We start from the raw sequence: 22974 nt of genomic DNA, 5'->3' as shown, positions 1-22974 counted from the left end.
ATAAATTACTGTCTTGGTGACTCGATAGTACTTTTGCCTGTAATTTACTAGAAGGTAGGTTCTAGCATATTTATACATCGGTTATAAATCATATATATGCTTATCATATATAATGACTGGCAAATATATCTGTGTGTATATATATATATATTCTGTAAAATTTGCTTGTGAGTGAACAAATATTTACTCAGTGTGTCAAGGGTTAGGCATAGCACTGAATAAATTTAGCAAAACCCTTTTCCATCAAAACTTGTACTATAGAGAATGGTATAAGTGCTGTGGAGGGTAAATTGGGTTAGGGAGGAAAAGCTGACCAGGACCATGTGTTAGGGTGGTCAGGACATTTGGGCAGTACATGCAGAAAAGCTGTGCTTGCAAAGGTCCTGGGGGAGCGTATTGCACGGCACAGTTTACAAAACAGCAAGGGAAGGGCCCGGTGTCTGGAGCAGAGTTGGTGAGGAGCTCAGCAGCAGGAGGCAGGTGGGGAAAGTGAGCAAGATCTCGTTGGGAATGACAGGTGGCCGGAAGAACTTTGCTTTTACTTAAAGTCGAGGAGGATAGTGCTCTAAGGATACGACTCTAAGTCTTGGAGGCCAGTGGTAAGCATTTTAGACTTGGCAGGCTGTTCAGCCTCTGCTATTTTAATAATAAGTGAATGAGGTGGTTGTGGTCTAGTGAAGTTTAAGTTTTGAATAACAGGCAGTGTTGTGTTGCGAGACCTTGCTATATTTACAACAGAAAGTGATTTCAGTGTTTTAAGTAGACAAGACACTTGAATTACTATTTTTTAAAAGACACTTTACAAGCACCTTTTTATTTTGAAATAATTTTAGATTTAGGGAAAAGTTGCAAAAATTTTGCAGTGTTCCCTTTGCTCTGTTTGCTGTGAAGCTAATAGCTTATGTAGCTATAATACAGTTACCACAACCAGGAAATGAACACAGGCGTACTACTCTAAACTATAGACTTCATTCAAATTTCCAGTTTTCTCACTTAAAGTCATCTTCCTGTTCCAACACCTGTTAGAGAGAATCCTACATTGCGTATTCAGTGGTTCCACATCCTTAATTTCCTCTTGCTCATGAAGGCTCCTCGGTGTGTTCTTGTTGTCATGAAGTTAGGCACGTTTGATGAGCTCTGGTCAGTTCTGTTGTAAAATGTCCCAACTGTCTGTCTCACGATGACATTGGCAAGAATTACATGACTTATTCTGAGATGAGCCCACTGGCTGCTTTGCTGAGGGTAGAAGCGGGGAGAACTCTTGGAAAACTGTTGTCATAATCCAGGTGAGGCTTTATCCAGGATGACTTTCAAGGAGGTGGTCAGACGTAGTGCATTTGTGAACTTACTCTGGATTGAGTGGGTTCTGATTGTAAAAAATGTTTGAGAATCATTCTTATAGCATCAGCGTATTGTTTAGAAGGAAAGGCTATGACAGGTGTATTGCAAATGAAGAAGTAGTCTTTCTTTTTGCCTAGCCCTTTAACTTCCTCTTTCTTCCTTTTATTATCTTTCAACACTTGACTACTTTAGAAACTAGGAAAGCTAGCTAAAATACTGTGATTTTTGTTGCCTGTCTTAGTACATCCATGTTTAATAAAATCAAGGAGAAGGTGGCTAGTAACAGCTTTTCCTTGGATCCCAGGGAAATAAAATTTAGTATGAGCTACCAATACTTTTCTGGCATATGCCTGACTAGTTCCTTAGTACGTAAAATGATGTATGTGTACAGCTGTGATGGAGTTAGCAAGAACTGGATTTGCTGTCTCAGTATAAACTGGATAAAATACGTACATCAGCTGTTCTCAGATACTGGCCAGCAGACCACATAGTGTGTGGTTGCCTGAAAAGAAAAGTCATGAGTCCTGTGGTTGCCCTGACTTTCTGCCGGTGACACTTTCTATAGCACAGTGCAGAAAGGGAATTTGAAACAGCAGCTAAGAATTGAGACAAGAGCTCTAGGGAAGAGAGCGGTACGCAGAAGAGGGCCCTTTTGAATCTTTTTGTGTCCCGCCACACGGGCCCCTGGACGCTGAACGGTTCCCAGTGCTGTGGTTGGATGGGATCTGATGACCACAGGGGCCGATCTTTGGTGACTACCGTTATGATATTGCACTCTGTCACTCACCCAGACCCTTCAGTATTTATGCTGTTTAGGTGCCTTGGCATCATGCATGTATGCATTTACTATTGATATATGACTTGACTCCTTTTTCATTACATACTGGCCTCTCTGTCTCTTTTAGCTTAAAATCTTTTTTGTCCAATGTAAATATAGCTACCTTTGCTCTCTCTTGATTTGCCTTGGCAAAGAGTATCTTTTCTACCTCTTCACTTTCAGGCTGTGTGTGTCCTGAAAAGCCATGAGTCTGTCGTGGAAACAAAATTGGGTCTTTGTTGCCTTGTTGCTAATCTGTTCAGTGTCTTTTTACTGGAGAACTTAATCAGTTCATATTCAAGGTACTTAAGGACAGGTTAGGACCTATTACTGTCACTTGCTAATAGTTTTCTGGTTGTTTTGTAGATCCTTCCTTTCTTGCTGGGTGTGTTTGCATGTAAGGGGGAATTGGTGTAGGGATACGCTTTGAATGCGTTTTATTTTTGTTTTATGATTTTGGTGATGATTTTACGTTGTGGTTACCATGAAGCTTGCATAGATCATCTTATAACAACCTATTTCAAGCTAATAACAATTTAACTTTAATTCTATACTTTATTCTTTTTCCTACCTTCTTTGCTTTTGATAGAGAATTTATATCATTTTATAATGTATATCTCTTGACAGTTTATCTTAGCTATAGTTATTAATAACTCTTGTATTGGGGTGAAATTGCTCTGTATACCATTATTACAGCCCTAGAGTATTGTAATATGGCTGTTTTACTTATACCATTGTGTTTTGTGCTTTTGTGTGTTTTATATTATTAACTAGAGGCCTCTTGTTAGTAATTCTTAGTAATTCTTCTGAAAGACAGCTTTGCTTGAAAAATATTCTTAATTGGAAGTTCTTTCCTTCAGCATTCTCTGGCTCAGAATTTCTTCTATGTCTTTGATGTTTTTGTGTCTTATCCTCTTTGGATAGAACATTATGTTATTGGAGCACACTGTGCTTCTAGTACCTGGATATTGGCATCTACCCATGGATTAGGGAAGTTTTTAGCTGTTTCTTTAAATATGCTTTGTGGCTTTCTTTTCTTCTTTGTTTTATAATTTGTATTATGTGAAAGTTTGATCTCTTCATGATCTCCTATAATTCTTACAGGCTCTTTCCACTTTTTTTGTCTTTTTGGTCTTCCAACTGGGTAGTTTCACAACTCGGCATCCTAGCTTGCTGATTCATCCTTCTGCGTGGAGGAGTCAGTTGTGGGTTTCTGTTGAATTTTTACTTCAGTCATTGTATTCTTCATTTTTAGGATTTCTGTTTGGTTCTTTAATCTATTGTTTTCCAATTTTCATTTAATTTTCTGTCTGTATGTTCTTGGGACTCACTGAACTACCTTAAGAGGATTATTCTAAATTCTTTTTCTGTCATTTCATAGATCTTTATTTCTTTAGGGTCTGTAATTGGAGTCTATTAGCTTTGAGTTTTTTGTTTTGCTTAGATTAATTGTAATGATACCCTGATTAGTTGTAATCCTGTGTCCTCATGTTGCTTTGTATGCACTGGAGGAGGCATCTCCCTCTGTAGCTTTCTGGGTGTTCTTTGGGAGAGTTAAACCTTTACTGTTAGGTCTGACCGGTGATTCTGAAAGGGCCAGCTGGTTGGCAAGCCTGGACAGGCAGAGTTGCTGTGAATTCTCTAGTTGGATGTGCTGCTGCCTGATACTGTGATGGTTCTGGTCATGCTGATCACAGGATATAGTCCCTGGCCAGGCAGTTCCACTCTTTGTGATCTCCAGCTGGGCAGGGCTGTGGGCTGGGCTGCTTAGATGAAGGAAGTTGCCACTCAGATTAGTTGGAGTAAGTGGCTGTGCTCCTTAGAAATCCCCGGATGAGGATTGCTAGCCTATCAGAGTGGTACCATCAGTGGGCTTTTGCTTAACCTCCTGCTCTAGCTCCAAGTTTCTCTGGAACGTTGGAGGTAGGAATCTGCCTGCCATTGGGCTGCGGGAGCCTCTGCTAGCCTTCCTGAGTCAAATAGGTCTAGGCCACATGCTTCTCTAAAGAGCTCCTCCTGGGTGTCATGGTCATGGGCAGGGTCATTGGAGTGGGCCCTGAGGCTGGGCATGGAGACTACCTGTTCACAGACTCAAGCTAAGTTGAACTGTGTTTCTGAAGGGGACCAGTCCAGCTTTGCGGAGGGGCTGTGAAGTCAGGTCTTGTCTCTGATCGGGTGCTACAACTGGCAGGAACACAAAAGAGCCCCAGAATGTGATGGTCATTGTGGCCTCGGCCTTCTTTCTGTTTTTCCTTGTCCTTGGCGGTCTAGTTGCGCCATAATCCTCATTGTTCCCAAAAGCGTGAGACCAGAGTGGGCTTCCTGGGGTGTGTCTTGGGAAGCCGGGTCATTCTTCCCCCCATGTAGAAACCATGGTCCGGAAGAAACTTCCTCCATATAACATCATGTCCCAGCTTAGGAGAAGACAGAGAAGGGCCCAGCAGCAGTGGGAGTGTCTTCTCACCCTTCTTCTCCTGCTCATTCAGTTCTGCGACGGTACAGGTGTCTCAGGCCTGTTTCCAAATATTGGCGTTTTCAAGAAGATGCTCCAGTCTAGCAGTTGCTAGTTGACCTTTTCCTGGTAGAAGTGGAGCCCCAGACTTCTGATCCCTCCATCTTGTACATCATTTCCTCTGGGCCCGCTTTTACACTGAACATTCCCACGTAGAACCCTAAGAGAAGCTGTGATCTTGTCCTCCCATAGTTCGTATGTACAACCTGTGATACTTGGGGTTTTTTCTTTATCACACCCTTTGTTTTGCTTGTAATTCATATTCACACATCCAAAGTCAGTCATGCAGCCATCACCCCAGTCAATTTTAGATTCTCATCACTCTAAAAAGAAAGTGTTAGCCGTCATACATTAACCTCCATACTCTCCCCAGCCCCAGGCACCTGCTAATCTACTTTCAGTTCTTACACAGCCATGCAGTATGTGGTTCTTTGCACCTGGCTTCTTTGATTTAATATTTTCAAAGTTCGTCCATGTTACAGCCATATCAATAAATATCTTAGTTTTAATAGAACTATTTAATTTTACTTACGCATTAACATTGAATTCTCCAGGAGAAAATGCTCTTCTTTTGTTTCGCTTTTTTAATGTCCACTTTACTTCTTAAGCATTCTGTTTCCCTCCCTGTGGATATACATATCCCAGTTTTAGATGCATAGATCTGTTCTCAGAGTGGGGTGACAATGTTACCTTTTCGATTTGCTATAAATGTTTTTTAAAAAAATCTCAAGAAAAGCTGTCCTCTTAAAGTAAACAAGCCCCACGAACTCAGCAATCACCTGTCTTCGCTGCCAGCGAGTGGAAGAGAGGCAGGAGAGTTCCTAGGGGAGACGTGAGTTCCTAGGAGAGCTTCTAGGTCACTCACAGGCGTGGCTTTTTTTGGGAGGAGACCCAGAACAATACAGTACAGATACTTTTTCATCATTTAATCTCATAGTCTCGGAGGTCTTATTTTTTTTCCCCACCTTTAAACATTTAAAAAAAAAATAGAATAGGAAATTGAAGCTGAGAGAAGTGACTTTCGATTATGTGGTCCAGTAGCTACAGAGGCAAATCCTGAGCCTGAGTTTTGAGTCCGAGTGGAAAAACGTTTCTCAGTAGCATATTGCATCTGTCACTACCAGTGCTCACCACTTAGAGTTTAGATGCTTCAAGGGGAGTGGAAATAATCTTTATGCTCAGTTTTTCTAGTGACAGTTGAAAACAGACAATTGAAAATAAAAACTTAGAATTCTGCACTGTATTATTAATGGAATTAATACTATTTAATGGAATGTAATGGAATTGAGGAGTATAATGCATACAGAAATGCAAATCCAACAAGTCACCTGAAAATTCAGTGCAGTGTTTTCAGTGCATGTTTCACCATTTAACTTTGAGTTCAGAATTAAAGTTCAATTAAAAATACAAAGGCACAAATATACATTTAATTTTTTTTTTCTCTCCCAGACAGATATAGATTATGTACACGGTGTGGTGGCCAACCTGGAGAAAGAGTAAGTTCTTCTTCACTATGGGAATGGAAATATTTTAGTTGCTGTTTTCCCTTTGCTTTTTGCTGAAAGACAGTGCCTTCCTTTACAGTCCATTTCTCTGTGGAGTTCATTTTTATTACCTGCCACTGTCTTTGACATGGTATAAAGTTGGTGCACATAAATGCAGTTATCTAGCGGGATAAATTTGTTCATTTCACTGTAGAAAAGACTTAAAATGTCATACGTATATAACACTATCATAGTCTTTAATGTTGAAGGCAGCGAATATAATATAGTTATATGAGATTATTTAACTCTTTTCACCCTCTATTTACCAAGCAAAAATGTTTCTGCTGTCAGGGTAGAAAATCACGCAGCTGTTTCACACCTCTGTGCTGAGCTGTGTCTGCATTGGTTCTGCTCTGTGAAGTTTGAATACTGGCTTCGTGAGCAGGGACAGAGCAGATAACAGAGGGAAGGTTAGGAGATTTCACATACTAGCACTTTGGCTAGTTCTTTTGATATTGGCTTAGTACTTTTGATAGTGATATTATAAGAATGAGTCTTATCTTCATTGAATTGTCCTTGGTTTTGTCACTAAAAGATAGATGTGTTTTCTTCTTATTCTTTTTTTGTTTTTTCTTCAGTATTGGGGATTGAACCCAGGTCCTTCACACTGAGCTACATTCTTAGCTCCTTCTTATTTGTAAGTCAGGGTCTTGCTAAATCTGTGTTCCCAGGCTGGCCTTGAATTTGTGATCCTCTTGCCGCAACCTCCCAGAGTGCTGGGATCACAGGTGTGTGCCACCAGGCCAAGCTTAAGACATTCTTTCTCTTTAAAAAGAAAAGACAAAAGAAAAGCAAAAATTGTTGTCCTACCCTGGGTTTAACATGTTTCCGCCGGCTTGAACTTCGGAAAGAAACTCCAGTACATTTCAGTCGGCACAGACTGACGTAAGAACTTAGAAGAGGGTTTGCGGCCTCCACACTGCTGCTCTTCTGGGCTGGTTGATTCTGTCTGTGCGGAGTGGGATGTTTAATGGGGCCTGTGGTGTCTGCACTAGATGGGAGTGTTGTTGCCCGCTGCAGAGATCCCGGGACGTCTCCGTCTGGGTCAGCACAGCGAACAACTAAAGCTTCATGAAGATGGAGGACCTTTGAATTTTGCATAAATCATGTGTTTAGATCTATACACAAAATCATTTGTTTCCTTTGCTTTAGTTCCTGACTTTCTGTGGGACTGTGATTTGTTATTAACGTTCTGATTCCTTTCAGGCTTGTAATGCCTGCAGTTCGCCTAGGTTTCTATGCTGCTCTGAGGACAACAGTATTTTATGCTGTTTTTAAAAAGCACTATTTAAAAAGAAATAAAAAGCCAAAAACCTTGGCTCCCAGAAGAACCAGTGCTTTCTAGTAAATATAGTCAGTGATGAGCTACTTCTGCGAACGCCTTGTGACCACGACATTGAACATTTTGCACGTGTTTACTGATGTTTTCATGCTAAATATGCAGCAAAATGAACGTTAAGAGAAGTAAATGACTCAGCTACCCTTTCTCCTGTAGGTTTTCGAAAGAGATCAGTTCTGGCTTGGTGGAAGTCATTTCCCCTCCTGAAAGCTACTACCCTGACCTGACAAACTTGAAGGAAACATTTGGGGACTCTCAAGAAAGAGTGAGGTAATAACTGTCTCATAAAAGTAGTTCTTGTTTATCAAAGCTTAGGCTATTTAGGACTGACCTGGACAAATATTCTAGGTAGTCGCCTTAAGCACAGGCCAGCTCGTGAGATGCATTCTCTGGAGTTTTCTCAATAGGAGGCACAACTTAGTAGGGGCTTCTCCTTTACTGTGTTTCTCTTAAACGGGCTTTTAGAACCTCTTCATGTGAATTTAAATATGTTGCTATTTTTTTCATATAGTCATATGCAAACACATTCCTAGACACAGAATGGTGTTCCCTCAAGTATCATCCCTCTCTCTTTCCTCCCCACTAACTCCTTTCCTTCCTTCCTTCCTGCCTCCCTTTTTTCTTCCACAGTACTGGGGATTGAATCCAGGGCCTTCACACTGAGCTACACCCCAGTCCCTTTGGAGACAGGGTCTCACTGAATCACTAAATTGTCCAGGTTGGGCCCAAACTTGTGATCTGCCTGCCTCAGCCTCTCGGAGTGCTGGGATTAGAGGCAGGCAGCAGCATGCCCAGCCCCTAAAGTGTAATTTTCAAAGCACGAGTTCAGTGAGATATTAATCAAAATGTTATTGAAAACAAGGGCCTGTACTGAAAGAAGTTTGGAAAGTATTGGATTAAATTTTTTCTCTCCACGAATGTCCTCTCTGTGGGAGATGTTAGCACCTTTAATACACTAACCGGAGTGCATCTCTGAGTGGAGGCTGCGTCCAGTGCTTCCCAAACCTGACTGATCTGAGACTCCTTTTCCTCAGGCCACCTTGAGGATTAATTTCTCGGGAGTACGTTTTGGTAAAGGCTTCATTAGGGAAAAGTGAATTTGCTTTGCCACTGTGTGTGTGTGTGTGTGAGTGAGTGAGTGAGACAGACAGACACTGGAATTTGTGCAGCTAAGCTTGTGTACTACATTTGCATCTGGTTTCTGACCTCTGTTTGGAAACCCTTTCAGATGGAGAACAAAGCAGAACCTAGATTACTGTTTCCTCATGATGTATGCTCAGGAAAAGGGCGTGTATTACATTCAGGTAAGCATTCTCCTTTCGTGGCTTTCACAGTTCTAAAGAAAAAACATTAGCAAGGGCGTATTTTCACTAAAACAGGAAGTTTTGCAAGCAAGATGCTTCTCAGATCTACGGCTCAGAGGGCTGGGGCCCCCCTGGTGACAACAGGTGGCTCTGAGGCCCCCGTCGGCTCCACCCGCTGGTCCTGGGCTGGGCGTGCGGCCCATGCATCTTCCTCTGCCTCTCCCTCACCCACCCCTTCATCTTCTTCACCTTCTCTTTCTCTACTGTTTAAAGACAACTAAGGTGTAATTATTTGTCAAACTTTAAAGGGTTTCCATATAATTTTTCAGTGGTCTTGTGGTAGAATAATTGCTTTTGTAGGCTCTAGTACACTTCCATTTATAATAAACATGATAAAATTGACCACGAATCTAATGGTGTATTTCTTAGCACTATGACCCTGACACTGTCCATGTAGAATGATCCTTTGAGGTTGTGGACTTTGGGTTAGCTAGGTAGGCAATGGCTTAAAAAATTCCAGGAAGCTCTTATTTCTCAGTTTCTCTAAATCTCAATGACATAAGTTTAAATTCTACAACTGGAATTACATTTCTTTAACCAAGAGAGTTTATCCCTTGTTCAAAATGCAAATACCTATGAGAAGTGGAACACATCAACTCCGCTAATTTTTCTTTTTTCACTGTTTGTTAGATTTCTTTTTTTGAAGTGGGTCTCACTACATCACTAAGTTGCCCATGCTGGGCCTGAAGTTGGTGATCCTCCTGTCTCAGCCTCCCAGAATTCTGGGATTACTGACCTGTGCCACCAGGTCCTAGATACTCTTCTAAGAGGAAATGTTGATGAGGGTGGCAAGAAGAGATTCTGGGTTCCTGAATCAGAAAGAAAATGGTTGTACAACTATGGGGATTTAAGGGTGGTGATGGAAGAGGAACGCAGGAAAGAGCATGGCTTCACATGGGAAAGCAAATAAACTAAGGTCAGGAGCTGTTCCTTTGACATTTGACCTAGGCTTCTGTGTTAGCTTTCTGTTACTATCACAAAAGCCTGAGGTCAGCTTCTAATGAGAAAAGGTTTACTCGGGCTCACGGTTTCAGAGATCTCAGTCCATGGTCGCGTGGTCCCATGTCTGCTGGATCTGTGGCGAGTCTGCACATAGTGGTGTGAGCCTGTAGAGGGGCAGGGCTGCTCACCTCATGCCGAGGATGGAAGAGGACAGAAAAGGGGGCTGTGGGCTTACCATGCCTTTCCAGGCATGCCTTCAGTGACCTGAAGACCTCTACTGAAAGGTGCTTCTCGGGGAACCAGGCCTTTAACACAGGAGCTCTTGGGAGGATATTTACGATGCAGACCAAAGCAGCCAGCAATGTTCATTATATCCACAGGATGAGAACTGTCTGATGACTACAGTGAGGAACAGAATAACATTGTATGTAAGAGTGTCTGTCTTGCATGTAAACACACGATCCTCTATGTTTAGGTAGCACATTGTCTTTAAATACCTTTCAGAGTCTTTATCCCAATATTATTACTGTTGAGCCAGTATAGAAATAGATAGATGATACTTGAGAACTTGTGTAGAGAACTGGAAGTGTAGTCATGTCACTTTAGAAATTAGGTTTCACTTTCTCTCCCGGGAATGAGTGGAAACTGAATGCTTTCTTGTGGCACATAGGAAGGATGGGGTTGGGAAATCAAGGATAGGGTGTGGATAAGGAAGAGCGTGGTGAGGAGGACTTCCCTGAAGCAGGGTCAGCCTGACACTGAAGGTCAGCAGCAAGTCTTTGAATGAAGGGCTTTGTGTTTATTGCAGCTTACCACATGGTGACATTGTCCTTTATGATTTACATGTTGCACTTTGTAAATCATTTAATACAATGCCTCTTTTATTATAAAAATCACATAACATTAAATTTACCATCTTAACTATGTTAATGTGCAGTTCAGTAGCATTAAATATATTTACATTGTTGTGCCACAGATCTCTTCATACATTTACTCTCCTTTCACCTCTCCTGTGTCTTTAGTTACCATCCTGTACCTTCTGCTTCCATGATTTGGACTATTTTGGATATAAGTGGAAACACACATTATTAGTCCATTCATAACTGGTGTACTTGGCTCATCATAATGTCCTCAAGGTTCATCTATGTAGTAGGGTGTAATAGGTGCCCTTTATTAAAGCTGCGTACTATTCTATTGTATGTTATACCACATTTGTTAATTAATTCATGTATTGATAGACATGCAGTTGCTTCCAGCTCTTACCTGTTGGGAATAATGCTCTGATGAACACACCTTTCTGAGATCCTGCCTGGAATTCTGGGTAGATACGTGGGAGTGGGGCTGTAGATCAGATAGTTCTATTTCTTGTGTTTTGAGGTGGCTTCCTGCTGTTTTTCACAGCGGCTGTACCATTTTACACTCCTGCCAACCTTGCGCAGATGTTCCATTTTCTCTGCCTTCTTGTCAACACTTGTTATTTTTTTTATTTTCTAATAGAGGTCATCGTAATGGGTGTGGTGTGACATCTTATAGTGGTTTTTGTTCTCACTTATGATTATTGCTGTTGAGCATCATTTCATGTGCTCATTTGCCATGTCTGTATCTTCTTTGGAGAAATGTTTAAGTGCTTTGCCCATTTTTTTTTCTTATTCCTTGCATTTCTGGAGATTGAACCCAGGGCCTTCTCACTAAGCTGTATCCCCAGGTCTTGAATTTTATTTTTTAAAATTTTGAGGCAGGGTCTTGCCAAGTTGCTAAATTCCCCAGCTGGACTCAAATCTGTGATCCTCCTGCCTCAGCCTCCCAGAGAGCTGAGATTTACAGGCGTGTGCCCCATATCTGGCTCCCTTTTTCACTTGGGTTATTTGATTCGTGGTTATATTTTCTCCAATTCTGTACATTGCCTTTTCATGGTATTGTTTCCTTTGATGCACAAAAGTTTCCCAGTTTACTGTAGCTCTCATTTATTCTTGCTCTTGTTATCTGTGCGTTTGGTGTAATATTTGTGTCATCATCACCAAATCCAATATTCTGAAACTTTTCTTCTAGAAGTTTTATAGTTTTATCTCTTTGGGTCAAATTTTTAGTATATTATTTCAATTAATTTTTATATATGGTGTAAAATACGCATCTGCCTTTATTCTTTGCATGTGAGTATCCAGTTTTTCCAGCATCATTTGTTGAAGAGACTATCCTTTCTCCCCTGTATGTTTTTGGCATCCTTGTGGAAGATCATTTCACCGCATTTCTAGGCTCTCTATTCTGTATGATTGGCTGATGCATCTGTCCTTACACCAGTACCACAATGAATGGATTTGTAGTATGTTTGAAGTGTGAGGCCTCTAACTTTATTCCATTTTAGAATTGTTTGACTCCTTACATTCCTTGAGATTCTGTATGATTGTTTGCAAAGTACAGGAATTTTGGTAGAAATTGCATTAAATATGTAGATCACTTTGGGTAGTGTTGACATTTTAGTATTAAATCTTAACATCGATGAGCACTGTTCAAAATTTTTATTAATTTTGTTAATTGTAAAAATAATCTTGTTTGTGTTCTGTTGGTTTTTAATAGTGATATATTTTGATTCTCTTTTCATTTGATTCCTTTTGTGGATATTCTGTAGATGCTTGTGATATCATTGCAGTTACAGAAAGCATCTTAAAGTGATGTCTATTTAAAACTGGTAATTTCATTCTCAGAAGAATGCTCTGTATTTTTACAGTTCTGTGTCTCCACTTGTTGTTATTGATGACACATTTGCCTCTTTTTATATTACATATCCATTGATACAGATTTATAATTTTCTTTTATGCTTTTGGTTTTTAAAATTCTATACAAGATTTAAAAGTGGTTTATGCACCTTCATTACTTTACTGCAGGATTCTACATTTGTATATTTACAGCAGGGTTTTAGGGGGTTTTTGTTGTTGTTTGTATGATTTTTTTTTTTTATCTTTCTTTTCACTTCAAATTGAAGATCTCCAGGAATAAGGTGGTGACTCTCAACTCACTAAACTTTTGTTTATATGGGAAAGTGTTCATTTCTCTTTTATTTTTGAATGACAGCTTTGACAGGCATAGTATTTGTGGTTGATAGGTTCTTTCGGTTTTAGCATTTTAAATATACCATCCTATTCCCTTCTAGCCTGGAAAGTTTCTACTGAGAAATCTGTTGATAATCCAATAGGAACTCCCTCATATATGATGGGTTCCCTTTTTGTTGCTGCTTCTCAGATTTTTTTCTTGATCTGAGACTTTGACAGCTTGATTATCATGTTTCTTTATATAGCTCTCTTTAGATTTGTCATAATGGAATTCTTTGAGCTTCTTATATTTGTGTGTCCATTTTTCTTTCTAGATTGGGTAAGTTTCCAGCTGTATTTCTTTAAATAGACTTCTTTCTTCTTGAAGTCTTATAGTATGTATGTTACGTTGCTTTATGGTTTCTGTGGGTCCCTTAGGCTGTCTTTATTTTTGTCAGCTGCACCATTAATTTTGAAAGTTGTCTTCTTGTTTGCTGATTCATTTTTCTGCCTGGCCAGACCTGCTGTTCAGTCCCGCTAGTGAAATTTCCATTCAGGTTTTATATTCTTTGATTCTAGTTTTTGTGATTTCTCATCATATTTTTAACCTCTTTGTTGTTCTCATTTTATTCGTGTTTCATTTTCCTGATTTTGTTCACTTGTTTGTGCTCTTTTTCTTAGTTCACCAAGTCTTGCGACAGTTACTTTCAATTGTTTAGTAATCGTATATCTCCAGTTTTAGGGAGTTAGACTCGGAGTTTAATCTGTGCCTGTGAATATGCCATATTTTTGTTTCTTTCATCTTTTTTGTTGGAACTGTTGGGATTTCGGTATTTGAAAAGTCAGCCACCTCTACTAATCTTTGTAGTCTAGTGTACTCAGGGACCGCTTCCATTCATGCTAGGGAGATCCTGACATCTTCTGCAGGCTTTTCTGAGGCCCTGTTCTCTCTGGGCTTGGGATGTAATCTAACTGAAGTTTGCCATTTTCTCCTGCGGTGCTCCCCCTGGCGTCTGTCTGCAGTACTGTGGGCTCTCTGAATTGTGATAAGTAATAATGCTGGCGCTCTCCCTGGCGGCTGTCCGTGGCTCTGCAGCCTCTGTGCTAATTGATGCTTGCTCTTGGCCCCAGCGGAATGCTTTTGGTGTCCCTGCTTTGATTTAGACATACAGAAGGGGCTGGAGATTTAGCTCAGCGGCACAGCGTCTGCCTGGCAAGTGCAAGGTCTTGAGTTTGATTCCCGGTACTGGGAAAAAAAAAATTAAAAATAAAGAAAAATAGACATAACAGAAGCCAGTCCTTCAGGATGCAGTCCAGAAAGTCAAAGCCATTCGGATGTGTGTCTACTCCTTTGTCTCCTCAGGGAGAAGTCAGGTGTCAGGTGTTTCTTCCCAGTCACATCGTACCATGTCCCAGGGAGGGACTCTGGCATTTTAGTGTGCTGATGTTTAATCCCTACTCCGTGGAGAAAGGAGGATCTGGGTGTTTCTCTTCCACCATGTGGAAAATAACCCTCTTAACAATTATAGGATCATAGTCTAGGTGCTATCTGATAGCCTGTTTTGTTGTCACAACGCTGGCAATCCCATTAAATCCCAGTAAATATAGGTCGGTATAATTTTGATCATTTCTTGAGTACCATTCATTGTTCAGATATTATAATTACTTTATTGTTGGTTATTTTGTTTCTTACCATTCCTGATGTTTCAGAAATGAATTCAATAAACATTCTTAAAGCTATTTTATTTGCCAAAAAAATTGAGCCTTAAGGAAAAAGGGGGTTGTTTTATATTTATGTCTTTATAACCTTATATTATGCACAATTCTGTTAATGATTTCCTTATGAGCTATAAAGTTTTAGTGGGAAAACATTTTGGCCTTTAAAGGTCCTCAGATTATGCTAGTTTTGTATGTTTATAAAGGAAAGAGGTCACTTGGGAAAATCTGGGCAAGACCAGGGCGAGGGGTGAGGAAACGTGGGAATGTATCCCAGACTTCCTCGTGGTCCCCGGGGACGTGACTTCACTGTTGCATTGTGGGAGATAGATCGGACCTAAGACTTTGAAAGAGTTCCTTGAAAAAGGCAGCAGGGCCTGGGGTTAATTCAGGGCAACAAGGACACACACCTAAAGGGAAAAACAAAGTGCCTTCTCTCTTAGTGTCATGCCTGTGGCTTGGGGTGAAGTTTCCATTGACAGAGTTGGGCAGATCCATAACGGGCCCTATTTTCCAGGACTTGGAGTAAACATGGTGTCTTCTGGCAACCGGGAGATGATCCAGGCACTTCTGGGGGATTCTGGGTGAGGCATGCAGGTAGGGCGGGTCCCAAGGAACAGTGGCTCGCTCTGCCACCCCAACTCTCCTGTACGCCCCCTGGAAGCCAGTTTATGGTGTTAGCACACTGATGTTTTTCCTACGTCAGTTATTTTGTTAGAGGTTTTTGAGTGGTAATTTTCTAACTCCCTAACCGCTAACGCTCTTTGAAGCTGAGTTCTTCTGTAAAGAATTTCCCCTCCTTCACTATTTGCTTACTTTTGAAAAACAGTTCATAAGGAAAAGGCAGAATAAATGCTTGCTTCTTTCTCTTTTTCTCTTTATTAATGTTTAAAGCTGGTACCCTGGCAGTCTCCAATGGTAGCCATTTTCAAGATATTATAAACTTGTCAGGGTTTGTTTGCTGGTTTGTTGAAACAGGGTCTCCCTGGGGAGTTCAGACTGGCCTTGAACTCACTGTGTAGCGTAGGCTGGTCTCAAACTCTTGATGGTCCTCCTGCTTCAGCCTCCAGAGTGCTGGCATTACAGGTGTGCACCACCACGGCTGGCTGAACTTACGGGTTTTTAAAGTACCTTTGACTTGTGTCAGTCCATTCGGTTGTTATTCTTACTGAGACCCACATCAGTACATCATGAGCCATGGGAACCTCTGCACATTGGCCTTTGCATGCTTCGTGTGTAAGTCCTACTTATCGATCACTTATTTGCTGACTGGTGTGTGTGTTGTGTATCTGTTCTGCCTCTGGAATCTGTCACTTGTCCCAGGAGCTGCAGCTCTCAGGAGTGGGTGTATGTAGGGACATCTCCAGCACCTGAGATGCTCAATTTTGTCATGTTGTCTTTGCTTCCAGGACTTTCCGCAAGGAAAGGGGTATTTTGTTTTTTAGACAGAAAACTCCACACATTTCTACTGGTGTTTCCAGTTCAGATATAAGATTACAGGGGTCTTACTAAACTGGCTTTGCATTTATACTTGTATTTTCTCCTACACTGAAAATCTTGGTTTTTAATAACTTGATCCTGATAACACACTCCTTTTACCCTGTAGTGTACCTCGAACTGCAGAGAGTCAGTAGCAGTCCCACCAACAGGACAGCTGCTACATGCAGGCTGAACACTGCCTTTTCCTGTTGAGCGGCTCCTGCTGGGGATTTACTCGTATAATCAGCGTACTGTGTGTGAACGCCACTGAGAGGCGCGCTCTCCTTTGTGACCATGTCGCCAACCGTATACCAAACCGGGTCCATTTGTTTCAATTTGCATTCCAATGTTAGTCTTACTTTTTTTCCTTTCTAGTTACATAAAACAGAGCATTCCAAAATTAAAACTTATGTAAAAGCAGCTGCGTTTACAGAAATCTCACTTTTATCCTTGGTGCACTCATCCCGTTTCCTTCCTCCCCCATGGATAACTGCTCTTAGTTTTTAGTATCTCCTTCCACTTTAAACAAATTTAAGCAAATATGCGCAGGGACATTCGCGTACTTGAGACTCGTATTTGCATCTTGCTTTTTAACTTCCCTCTGTGAACGAGCAGTCCCTGACACAGGCCGTGTCCGACTCTGCAGCATGGCCCCTGCCATGACCAGACGCTCTTAGTGACCCAGGAGGGCTGGGTCACTAAGCACCTCCACTGCAAGCTCCCCAGCTGCGCCACAGCAGGTGACTCATTCAGCAGAGGTCCTTCCACGCCACGGAACACTGAGCAAGTAGGAGAAACAAACTCAATGCGCGACGCCCCAGATCTGAAGGGGATTATTCTCAGGCTAGAAGCCAGTCTCTAGGGCTTGTGTGCTGCAGGACCCCACTTCTACAACATTCCTGAAATGACAGAATCGTGGAGATGGACTACAGTCCCCCGTCGCCAGAGGTCAGGATGCTAGGGAAGCGAGGGGGTGGCTGGCTGTGGCACGCAGGGCCCTGTGGCTCTGTGGAGCTCTCCTGTCTTTGCTGTAGACCAGGTCGCCCACATCTACACATGCAGTAAATACACACACGCACACGTGTGCGCACACACACACACGCACGCACGCACACACGCATGGCTTGTCGTAGAAAACCTGGAGGCATTTGGACACTCACAAGGAACTGTACCCGAGCCAGGTTCCCAGCAGCGGCACTGTTGTGATGTTAGGTCGGAGGGTCCCCCTGGTGGAGGGTGAAGGCAGCGACACTGAGGAGTTGTGCTAGTGGAACAAAGTGTTTTTTTCTGACTTAATACACCACAGGTGACTCGAAGTCTGTGTAGTAAACGAGCGCGCTTCATTCTGAGTGGGCTTCAATCTCGCCTGGCGCCGGGGTGGGTCACCTTCCCCTGGGGCGTGGTCAGCAAGTGTGTGTGTAGGCGGCTTCTTTGGAAAGCCAGGAGGTTGCCGCGTGGCCCTGCACCTTGTCCCCTCGTCCCCTACCTCCCCCAGGGTCCGGGCCTGCAGTGGGTCTGTCCTTGTTCGTTGGTGGTCCCGGCGCCAGCCATATCTGGAGCATCCTGGCTGCATGCGTGGAAGGCAAGCCCGTCGGTGTGTCTACAAAGACTGCTGCCGCCACCTCCCCGGCAGGAGGAGGAAAGCGTGCGGGAGGTTAATAGTGAATAATTGAACACTAGAATAAAAATTACCTAAGTGATGAGAAGTGGTGGAGTGAAAGGAAGACAAGAGAAGCGCTCTGAAGACATTAAAATCCTCTTGTGGCTTTAAGATGGGGCCGGAGGAGGCTTGGGGAGGAGCCTCTGCCCACTCAGGACCCCATCCTGGCCCCTCCATGGTGGCCTGAAAGAAAGGCCAAGTGCAGGCACACAGGGCCCGGGCAGAGTCGGGGATAGCGGGCACTGGGCGAATTGCTAGGCTGCCTGGGTGTTTTGTAGGTATCTGTTAAAGTGGGCAAAGGAAACTCTTGGGGCTCCGTTGCAGGTGTAGGAACCAACATGTACCTGAGCATCTGCCGTGAGCTGGAGAGCTGAGAACACCATGGGACATCTGTGCCCTAGCCCTGCGCATCTGTCCTTGTCGAGTTGGCGTGTCCAACCTATGACCTGTTGCTTTGTTTCAGTTTTTGTTTTGTTTTGTTTTTCACTACTGGGAACTAAGCCCCGGGCCTGTGCAGTGAGCAGCATCGCAGAGTTGCCCAGGTTGACATTGAATTTGGTGGTCCTCCTGCCTCAGCCTCTTAGAGTGGTAGGATTATGGATGTGTGCTGGGATGCCCTTGTCTTTAAAAAGTTATCATAAACATATTTTAAAAGGAAGTTTTGTCACTCATGTATATTAACTGTATTACATATTTTACATGTGGTCCAAGACAATTCCTCTTCACTCAGGTGAGAGCCGCTCCTCAACACACACAAAAAACAGTGGGCCACAGCACAGGTTGGACATGCCTAGGATGGATTTGTAACCTGAAAGAGTTAAAAGAGTCGCTATATTAAGAGGAAACTGCATGTTATGGCTTGGGTCTGGATGTCCCCACAAAGCCTCACGCAGTCATGGGGCAGGCTTCTAGACTTTGTGATTGACTTATGGTCCAGTGCTGGGATATGGGTGTGAGTGCCGCACCCACCCTGGGAAAGAGGCTTGCTCTCTCCCTCCTCGCCCTTTCGCTCCCTTCTTGCTCTTGTTGCTTTTGTAACTTCCTCCGCGATGAACTGTTCCTCCTTTGTCCTGCCACCCTGCCTTGGAGCCAGCTGATTATGGACTGAAACCTCCACAAACTGTGAGCTAAATAAACCTTTCCTTCCTTAGTTTTAGGTGTCAGATATTTTGTCTCAGCAACAAAAGAAAAGTAGCTAAGACCCCTGCCGGTCTCATGGTGTGAACCTTTTTCTAAAATGTAAACGGGTGCCACAGGAGCACTTACCCGGCACGTGAAAGGCCCTGGGGTCAGTGGGCAGCACTGTGAGACATAAAGCAACCCTCTCCCACGTGGAGAGCAGTGGGCACCCTGCACCCCGTGTGGGTCCCGGTGTAGTGCATGGACCCAGAAGGCGTTGCAAGGGTGCACATCCAACTTTGCCATTGCTCGACTCCTCTAGCCTGGCCAATGGCAGCAGAGGAGTAATTTATGGAATACTCTTGTTACTTCCAATACTCTTGGTTCATTTGTCTTGCGGCATAGCTTTCATTTTACTTTCCCTATCTCCTTTTGATAACGTTAATTTTTATATTTTGATTGTTTTCTTGATTTTCCTCATGCAAGTGTGCTGGAGTCTCTGGAACAGGTACTTTCTCTATCATTCCTCCTCTTTTTGATTAACATGACTGTTCAATTTTTCTCTAGCTTGAGGATGATATCATTGTCAAACAGAATTATTTTAATACTATCAAAAATTTTGCCCTGCAACTTTCTTCTGAGGAATGGATGATTCTGGAGTTTTCCCAGCTGGGCTTCATTGGTAAGTAAAGCTTCAGATTTGTGCACTTTTCAAAAATAACTGACTCTCAGGATCCTAAACCGTTTACTTTTTTCATTATTAGTCATGTTTTTCCTGTGGAAGCGGATTGTTCTTGACAAAAGTGAACTTAGGTAGAGCTCTTTGTGTGGAGCGGTGGACATCAGTCAGGAGACATCTCGGTGGCCTCAGTGTGGGATTCCTCTGGAGATCCGTAGCCCACCTGGGGCCCGGGAGGAAGTCCAGTTTCTTCTGACTGCAGCAATTCCTGTGTTACCCAGGGCGGGGGTTCTTTTAGGAAAAGCACCGCAGAAAGATTTCTCACATGAATCCCCATTATTCTCAGGCAGGGCCTGAACTTCTCATTCTTTGATTTTTTTTTTTTTTTTGTTCACCTCTTTCTTTTATTAACTACTAGTTGGAGTGCTCATTTAAAAATCTTTTGGGGGGGCTGATGTTCCTCAATTAGCCAGTGGAAAAGAATTGACAAATTTACCAATTAAAAAAAACCACTCAGGATGATATATTTCTTCCCATGGTACTTTTAAAAATGTTGCTGGGTGTTTTGTTGCATACCCGTAATCAGAACTTGGGAAGCCGGGGCAGGAGGATCATAGTGAGTTCAAGGCCAGACTGAATACACAGTGAGACACTGTCTCAAAAAAACAAAAAAGAAAAAGTTAAATATTAGAGGCTGACTCTTATTGAACTCAAAACTTACTTTAAGTCAGGTGTGTAGTATACACGATTAACCCCAGCACTCTGGGAGGCTGAGGCAGGAGGATCCCAAGTACAAGCCTCTACCTGGGCCATTTGTTGAGACCTTACCTCTAAATAAAAAACAAAATATTCTGGGGATGCAGGTCAGTGTGGTGGCCCTAGGTCCAATCTCCAGTACCACAAAAAACAAAACAAAACGAAACAAAAACTCATTTTAAAATTTTAAAAACATTTTTACTTGTGAAATTTCTTTTTTTTTTTTTTTTGGTGTTTGGTTTTTGGTTTTTCTCCGGTACCAGGAACCGAACTCACGACCTTGCACTTGCCAGGCAGGCGCTTTGCCGCTGAGCTAAATCCCCAGCCCCTGTGAAATTTCAATGGAAGGAAATTTGGGAGATTTTGCACTTACTGGTTTATACATTGTGTTTGTTGAGAGGATCTAGATATCTATATGTGCCTGTCATGTTCCTTTTTTTAAATGAGAAGCATTTTAGTAAGACATGCGAGAAAAATCTGACTGGGCCTATGAGTCCCATGAGCCCACAGTGCACAATAGACCCTTTTGTGTCCACGTGAGGCCTTTGCCTGTGCATCTCCCTCCAGCAAGTGAATGTTTGGCCAAGCAGATCTGCCTGTTACTCGTGAGGATTTCGTGTTGAAAGTGCAATTGAGGCATGGCCTTCACTTACTTAAGCCATTTTGATGACTGGCTTCTTCGTTATTCCAGCTCTTAACTGTGAATATCCTTCCAGGTAAAATGTTCCAGGCGCCAGACCTCACTTTGATCGTGGAGTTCATATTTATGTTCTATAAGGAGAAGCCCATTGACTGGCTCCTGGACCACATCCTCTGGGTGAAAGTCTGCAACCCTGAGAAAGACGCAGTAAGTTCATTCCTTCCTCATGGGATACAGGGGGTGTCTCCCCTCTGTCTCACTTAGAAAAGTAGCTTTTCTACAGCCACCTTTTGCCCACAGACACTTAGTGAAGGTAGCTAGGAGGAAATGGCTTTCCATTTGCCGCTTAAGTGCTCATCGTCTCCTTGAGTGGCTACAGGAGCCGTGTCCTGCGGGGCGTTTCAGTATTTTGCAAATATTTGCAGAAAATATTAGGCTCTAACCCATCTAGGAATAGGGAAAAAGATGGAAGTACCATTGTATATCTGAATGGCGACAAAAAGTTAAAGTCTGTCTCGTGTATTATTTTCAAGAAATGTAGCTATTTGGTAGCCCTCAGGCAGAAATGGCAAGTAAGCAAGAGAATGGTTTTTGCCTTGATCATTTACACAGCAGATTATTTCCAAACAAATCTTAACGTAATTAGATATATTTCCTTGTTCAATTTGAATTGTACTGGGGGGAAAATACAACTTTTTATTTATTTGGTGTGAACGTAAGATATATATGTGTGAATTCTTAATGTGTCAATTTTAACACAAAGTAATGAATAAACATTTAAGCATACGGGTTTAAGTATTATAGGGTTAAGTGATCGTTCATTGTAATAAGCATTTACATAATTTGACTTCCCGATTTTATTATATTTTCTAGAATGGTACGGTTGTGCTATCTGCCAGTGAGATTTCAGATTCCCCCTCATAGAGCCTGTGAGCTCTCATTACATTCTTTGTTTAAAGATGGCAGTCAAAAACCCCAAACAATACATTCTTAAAGCAATCAGGGAAAATGGCAAAATAGAATATGTGCGTAGTTTCCAACAGTACTTGACCATATAAATTAATTTGAACAAATAATTTCAAGCTCTAAACCCTTACATGTGTTTTCTTGGAGACTTGCAGGAATTTTTACTGTAGGACACAAAAAAGTTTCTATCATCTTTAGTCTCCTGATGCCTACACTTCCTTATAATTCATCCTGTGTGGTTTTATCTGTTATGTGGTAAGACTGTGAAATGATCTTGTGTGATACAAAACTCTGGTAGTGAAAATTAAATCAGCAAAAGCCTTTTAAAATCATCCGTGGACCTGAGTGCACAACCATTTGGGCAGTTCCTGTGTTCCTTCACTCTTCCTCAGTCTGTGATTTTTGTGGCCCTGGGTTCTTCGTTTGCTTCCTTTGAGCTGTTAAGGAGGTAGCCACCAATCCTTGCCTGCCAGCTGAATAGTCTGTCTTTGACAGTGGTGTGGGAAACTCTTCAGGTTATCCACAGATTTTCCCAAGCTGCACCACCCTTTCTGGGCCCCTCAGGCCTGGATGCCACGTTGCCTCTGCAGTGATGGACTTGGGCCCAGACTCTGATGTCACTTCCTGTAAACCCTCTCCATTTCTGGTTTCCCTCCCCCCCTCAGACTCACCTTCCTCTTCCCTCTCTCTCCTTTTCCTCCCCTGCTTCTGTTTGTGTAAACAAAATGCACTGTTTCACCTCTGTACTGATGATTAAATGCTGATGACATATCCCATAAGAATTAGACATTTTAGCATCCAATTATTGGAAGTCTTTCAAAGGGGAAATACCTTAAAACTATGTCTTTTTCACTTTTGGGCCCCAAATTTACATAAGCCATGGAAAATAAAGAGTTTGAAAAGTGTGTGAAGCTAGCCCTGGCTATCCTGAAGCATGACTGGGCACCTGTACAGTATGGGCCAGCATGTCTAAGCCTCGAGTACCAGGGGTGGGAACATAGTGTGATTGGCTAGAGTGTGATTGGCTAGAGTGTGACTGCCTAGAGTGTGATTGGCTAGAGTGTGACTGCCTAG

The 22974-nt window shown here is 42.3% G+C and overlaps 1 protein-coding gene across 3 annotated transcripts in view; it reads left to right on the top strand.

Moving 5' to 3' along the window:
- Mgat4a (mannosyl (alpha-1,3-)-glycoprotein beta-1,4-N-acetylglucosaminyltransferase, isozyme A) overlaps nucleotides 1-22974 on the top strand; it is a 128565-nt gene that overhangs the window by 85632 nt on the left and 19959 nt on the right. For all 3 annotated transcript variants that reach the window (XM_013522736.1, XM_013522737.1, XM_013522739.1), the window contains 5 exons: nucleotides 6120-6166; nucleotides 7710-7823; nucleotides 8782-8857; nucleotides 19427-19541; nucleotides 21011-21141. In XM_013522736.1, coding sequence (XP_013378190.1) covers nucleotides 6120-6166; nucleotides 7710-7823; nucleotides 8782-8857; nucleotides 19427-19541; nucleotides 21011-21141 — 483 coding nt within the window. The remainder of the gene's footprint in view (nucleotides 1-6119; nucleotides 6167-7709; nucleotides 7824-8781; nucleotides 8858-19426; nucleotides 19542-21010; nucleotides 21142-22974) is intronic.

This window comes from Chinchilla lanigera, unplaced genomic scaffold, assembly GCF_000276665.1.
Source record: "Chinchilla lanigera isolate Chin_1 unplaced genomic scaffold, ChiLan1.0 scaffold00069, whole genome shotgun sequence".
NCBI lineage: Eukaryota > Metazoa > Chordata > Mammalia > Rodentia > Chinchillidae > Chinchilla > Chinchilla lanigera.
Note: the sequence above shows the minus strand (reverse complement) of the source record. Positions and strands in the feature narration are given on the sequence as shown.